Source organism: Pelmatolapia mariae, linkage group LG17 (assembly GCF_036321145.2).
Source record: "Pelmatolapia mariae isolate MD_Pm_ZW linkage group LG17, Pm_UMD_F_2, whole genome shotgun sequence".
NCBI classification, from domain to species: domain Eukaryota; kingdom Metazoa; phylum Chordata; class Actinopteri; order Cichliformes; family Cichlidae; genus Pelmatolapia; species Pelmatolapia mariae.
The window spans coordinates 31,452,979-31,458,903 of NC_086242.1; the positions used below are offsets into that span (position 1 = coordinate 31,452,979).

General features: G+C 34.6%; 1 protein-coding gene across 2 annotated transcripts; it reads right to left on the reverse strand.

The window, feature by feature from the left end:
- Nucleotides 1–1,274: 1,274 nt before the first annotated feature.
- On the reverse strand, nucleotides 1,275–5,925 carry tm4sf4 (transmembrane 4 L six family member 4). 2 transcript variants are annotated; one of them, XM_063460152.1, is made up of 6 exons: nucleotides 5,894–5,925; nucleotides 5,449–5,663; nucleotides 4,318–4,407; nucleotides 3,102–3,247; nucleotides 2,402–2,582; nucleotides 1,275–1,994 (listed from the first exon to the last, which is right to left on the reverse strand). In XM_063460152.1, the coding sequence occupies exons 2-6, from the start codon at nucleotides 5,617–5,619 to the stop codon at nucleotides 1,980–1,982; spliced, it is 603 nt and encodes a 200-aa protein (XP_063316222.1). In that variant the 5' UTR covers nucleotides 5,620–5,663; nucleotides 5,894–5,925; the 3' UTR covers nucleotides 1,275–1,979. The 2 variants fall into 2 exon arrangements, with proteins under 2 accessions (XP_063316222.1, XP_063316223.1); XM_063460153.1 differs by having other exon boundaries at nucleotides 5,906–5,924.

Below are 5,925 nucleotides of genomic sequence, written 5' to 3' on the forward strand. Positions count from 1 at the left end.
GATAATATCACAATGTAAGTAAAGGTAAAGAATTACATTTTTAAAAAAGTAATTTGGCATTAAAAGTAAAATAAAGATTTGTCTCTATGACTTCCTCTCTGACCTAAACAATGAGGAGCTAATTATAATATTTAAGTGCATATCAAACTTTAAATGAGGAATTATATTTCTTCCTTATTTTGATGTTAACATGAATGCTGTTAGAATTTTATAATTTCCAGTGTGCAATAAAGACTACAGACAGTAGTTATTATAGTTTTGTATTTTCTACCTAGGCTTTATTTTTATTTCATTTTGACTCTGACATTTTTGCTTTTGATTCAGTTTCATTTCAGTTCATTTCCAGAGTGGATTTTCTTCTTTCAGAAAAAGTTTGACTTGTTTAAAAAGGTTTAGTTTAGTTTTTTTTAGTTTCAGCATAGTTTTAGTCTTTTTATTTGTGTAAAGCATGAACCATGAAATAATTGCGAGAACATTCTAATTTTTTGCAACTTGAATGTTTGTTGAACCTTCTAATAATTAAAAAAAATATATGAATAAATAAATAAGAATGAATTGGCATATAAGAGATCTCACCCTATGGTAAGCCCGAGCCCTCCCACAACCTTGATCAGGATAAGTGGAAGAGAATGGATGGGTGAATATAGGAAGATGAATATAGTAGTTCACGTTATCATTAAAAAAAATAATTTTTACTACAATTTATTGCTTAAAATTTCTTGTGCAATTTATTCTGTTTTTTCAGTTAAAAAAAAAAAAGATGATGCAAAGGTTTAAAACACTCACAAATGCTCATGTATCAAATACAATACACTTGGCATTACAGTTTTAATTATTATTAAAATGTCAGAGCCAAGATTTAGGAAAATCAGCACAGGCATTACAAAAAAATACAGAACTTTTTCAAGTTTCATATGTCTCAATAAGCACATTGATCAATACCTCATCAGGTAATCTGTAATAAAGCTTTTACCAAACTAACAAATCCAAAAGCTAAGGACATTTACTCCACATATTTAGTTTAGTTAGTTTTCCAAGCTCACAATATCATTTCAGGTAGTTTTTGTTTTAATTTTTGAAAATCTAGTTGTTCGGGTTTTTTTGTTATTTTATTTAACTAAAATGTTTTTCCTCCACACCTACTTTTAGATTTTATTCTAGTTTTAGTTAATTATAATAGCATTTGTCTGGGGGATGTGTAACTTTAAGTGTGTGATACTGAAACTGATGCTGGATGATATCAATATAAACTAGTTATTGTCTAGTGAACCAGTGAAAGATAAACTTTATTAACATACCATAGAATTAAAAGTTTTATGAGAAAGGGGGAAATATCCGCAGTGATTAGTTTGGGTTTAAAGCAGTAAATGTAGTACACATAAAAAAATAGATTGGTTTAAGAAATGAACCAGTCTTTTAATAACGCCACTCTCTGTAAGACGTTATTTTTTTTCTTTTTTTTTTTAATGGTGTAGGTAAATTTACATCTTCCCCAGCAGGAGGCAGTCAAGCAACAGATAAAACTCCTTATCTATAAAAGAAGCAACCTTTAGGAGTTACATTTGTTTGACTACACAAGAAAGAAAATTGAAAAAAAAAATCCATAGTATGTCCCATGGTCCCATTTGCTATTTATACATTAAATATATTTTAATTAAATAATTGTAGAATTAAAGCAAGTTTAATTCTACAAAACTAACCCACATAGCAGGAGGAAATCAGGGACTACAGTGGCTAGTGTTGGAAATTATTTGCAGCATAGCAGATTCAGATTTCATATTACGAAGACAGACTCATCTGTGGTCATTAAGAAAGAAATAGGAAACTCTTAAAGAGCTCGTGTCATTTCCAGTGTTTTCTGATAAATCCCACATTGGAATCAATGAGCTATTTGACAAAATATCACTGCTATATGAGTCGGATCATCTGGAACCAGAATAAATACAGGAAAGTCAGCAACCTTCAGCCACACGAAGTGCTCAGTGCTCATCACCCTGAAAGACAAAAATTATTATTATTTTTGTGTGTGTGTTTTTTTTAAAATCTTTGTTTATCCTCAACATATAAGCAATTACATGATATCCTCCAGCTCTATGAAGCTAATGTGAGAACAATAAAGCATGAAGCCTGTAATTAAAACTGCAAAAGAGGCTCCAGGAGCTTTAGAGGCCAAGTAAGGATTTTTTTTTTTTAAATCCTTAAGCAAGTAAAAATGTAACTGAAAGTAAGATACTTATTCTTGTCATAGAAGAAAATAGAAAACTATGCTTTAGATAGGTGCATAAATAAATAACTATACAATTATGGGTTGAATTCAGGTCTCCCTGCACATTAGCTAATTCATGTCACAAGTTCATACACAACCAACTAAGGAGAAACTCATAGCAGAGTAGAGACTGACCCCTCCACAGCAGTCCCCGCACAGAGCTCCCAGCAGGCCATTTATCACCTGAAAAGCACACAGCGCCACCTGGATCAGACCCATGACCAGCAGCACAGAAAAGAGAGACAGATGCCAGGGCACCACACCCGCTGGCTCTTGACACACAGTATCCCTCAAAGTTGCGTTGCCTAGGTAGTCTCTGTAGAGGAAGGGTTAAAAAGAAAAGAGCAAATGTGAGATGTGTTGTGAGCCACAGCTTATTTTAAGATACAAGAGACAAGTGCAGCAAAGGTAGCACTAATACACTTCAACTTTTAAATGTTCGATTTAAGTTTAAATTTAGTTGTGCTTAAAATAAACAGCAGTCCCTACACTGTCATTGACGCAGAATTCTCAGTGTTTGGCTCTTAGCAAATCAGTTGCCAGATTCAGTGTGAAGCCCTTTTACAAGACAGTATTTGTATGTCTCTCTGTTTGTGTCATGCATCTGTACTGCAAACAGAATCCCCAAACAGGCCCCACACTATCTGAAACGAAGCCTTCGCTGAGCACTGAGAATTGGAGGTGCTACAAATTTAGCCTGTTTAAATTCCAAATGCTTTCATGTGTACCCAGCTGAAAGAAAGGACATGCTGATCATTCCATTGCTATGGACAGAGTGATAAAAAAAACAAACTACTGAACGCATTTTAACACTTGATTATTCTCTATGTCTCACCCATTGGAGAAGGGATAGCCCCAGTCGAGTGTGGTGCCGTTTGAAAATAAACACTTAGGTCCACGGTTGATGGCCACTGCTGAGACTATAACTGAGTAACCGGCGCCCACAACACCAATACCTGCAAACAGCATCGAACTCAACATCTGCAGAGAGAGAGAGAGAGTGGGGAGAAGCATGGTCAGTTACTCATACTGAGAATCAAAACATTTAACAATGCCCCTTTAAGCTTCTTAAAATAAGACATCAATGAAGTTATTGTGTTAGTATCCAGAGGCCGTGCTCAAGGCCAGGTGCACAAAGTGACACTTGCACACATTCCTGAAGTATCGATCAGTTGCGTGACCCTAACTGTACAACGCAGGCTCTGTGCTACACAGGGTGTGTTACTGTGATCGAATTTGTAGTACTTTATGGGAGGGTGTAGGTGTGTGTTTTCCCAATTTATTGCTGTGTAAATCATGAGGGGATGTGTGTACATAGTTCATCTGTGTTTGTTTTCCATTATACGCTCAGAGTATCTCAACGCTGAAGTTAACAGGTGACTGGTAGACACTCAAGCATAATACCTCTAATATAAATGTTGTTTTTAATAGTTTTAAAACTGTTAGGAGGGAAAAAAAAAACAAATGACAAAGAAAACTTAGATTTTTTGCAGATTCTCTGAAGACCCTTGTCCTCTGGGAACAGAGGTCTAACATTTCTGCCTAGACTGGAAATTTTAAAAATCGAATTTTCACATTCCTTTTAATTTAGATTAATGCCCAATTAATTGCATCAACTTACAGTAATATTTGAAGACATTTCCGATCACATTTGTGCACTGGGTCATGCTCTAGGTAGCAATTATCTAATGCAGCTGTATGCTATATATATATTTGAGTGGCTTTTCAGTCTTGTTAAATGTGTGTGTGTTTTTGACTCCACGGAACATCACTGAGCTTTGCTTGTCCAAGCAAAAAGGCCAGGTTTGGCCAAATGGTCACACCTTTTTTTTTAAACGCACCGCATATTCACTTTATTCCATGTAGCTGCCTCCTTTTAAGCATCTTTTTGCACTTTCGTTGTTTAAAGGGACAGTTGATCAGTGCCATCGTTGATGTCACTAGTTACACTTGCTGTTTATGTGTAGTCCAATTGAAACTCAACATCTCATTTAAAGGAGAGACCTGTTTCAGACAAACAGATCAAAATTGAATGCGAAAAATCTTCTCACCGCGAATCTCCGACCACAGCTTTCATTGCCACAACAACCGCAGCAGTCATTGTTCTTCAGACCCAGGAAGACCAGAGCAGGGAAGATCATCTGCCACCCAAAAACACACACAATTCACACACAGGTCATTAATGAACCAGTCATTCATTAAAGTTGCAAAAAAATTGTTAATAAAATATTTGTATTAACAATTACATATATAATATTAACATATTAATCTTTTGGGGGCAAATTTAGCATCAAGTCATTTGAAAGACATTCTCTGTGAATTCATAAGTTGACTCATAAATTCTTAATTCTTTCCCCTAAACTAATTATTTAAATATATATATATATATATATATTTTTAAGATCTGCAACTAATTCCTCTTTTTCATTTTTTTCATGTCATTTACGTTTGGGATTTACAGTCTAAAACTGACTGTGTATCTAATGATAAATTTTCCTTTGTGCAGTTTTCATATACACATCATAATAACAACAATAACAAAAAAAGAAGCTTACAATTTTTTCACAACACCGTTTGACATGCACTGCTTAACAAATGTATAAAAAACAAGAAAACACAAATATTTTAGAAATGTGCCAAAAACTTGTTTAAACCTAAATTTGGACTGGCATAACATTCAATCAGTAAAACATATTTTTCGGTTCACCATAATTAGGTGTAATTCTATACTTTTGTAATTTCTCTCTTTTTTGTAAAACAATAAATTAGAGAAATCATGGATAACAACAATAATTATATTTTAACATGAAAAAATACTGATTAATGAGTTTGCATGTACAGATGGATTCACTATTACAGAAGCATAAAAATTATTTTGGTAGTTACTAATACTGTTAATTTAGGGGAGTTGTGACATAAACTTTTTATTGAGTGGTGGTCTAATTAACTGGTTAAGTGCAGTATAACAAATACTTTGCAACTTTCTGATATTCTGTAGGTATTAACCATTTAATTCCAAACTTACTGTTAGATTATTTACTGAGAATAAATTTAGTTATACCAATAATTACTGATAATTACAACATTCATGGCTAACAATCATGACATCATGAGCTGAAGATGAATATTTAATTCATATTTTAAAAACATAATTTCATTGTATTGTTCACTAATGCACTCACCAGCACTCCAGATCCCAGAATGCCTCCAAAGTACCAGACCTGGTCTGTGATGTTTTCTCTGTCCACTGACTTTCCTCCGGGAAAGAAGAGCAGGATGTTGCACAGCACACACACAATGCACAAGGGTATCAGAGTGAACCCCAGACATCTGGCAAAGCCACCCGAACACATTCTGACGCTGATGTTTCGACAGCTCCCAACGACACCAACAACACCTAAAGTTAGAGAAGTGAACTTTAAAACTCCACCTGGGATGCTGTTTCCGTTGAATTATCTCAGCGAAATGATTTTGACTTAAATTAAGCCCAGTCTTTATCCACTTCAAGGGGCTCAAACGATAAAATGTTGAGATTGTGACACCGAAGAATATCACTGCACCTATTACAATCGGCCTGTATTTTATCTCTAAGTGCAGTGACCCCAACACGCCCTAAAAGTTTCTCACCAAATCTCAGACCTTTTGAATGATGCGTCTGC

Excerpts from the sequence above, each read along its gene's own strand:
- tm4sf4 (XM_063460152.1), bottom strand. The coding sequence starts at position 5,619 with ATGTGTTCGGGTGGCTTTGCCAGATGTCTGGGGTTCACTCTGATACCC. Across the intron at positions 4,408-5,448 it reads TTCTGGGATCTGGAGTGCTG|ATGATCTTCCCTGCTCTGGT; the intron begins GTGAGTGCATTA and ends TTTGGGTGGCAG. Across the intron at positions 2,583-3,101 it reads GGCTATCCCTTCTCCAATGG|AGACTACCTAGGCAACGCAA; the intron begins GTGAGACATAGA and ends CTTCCTCTACAG.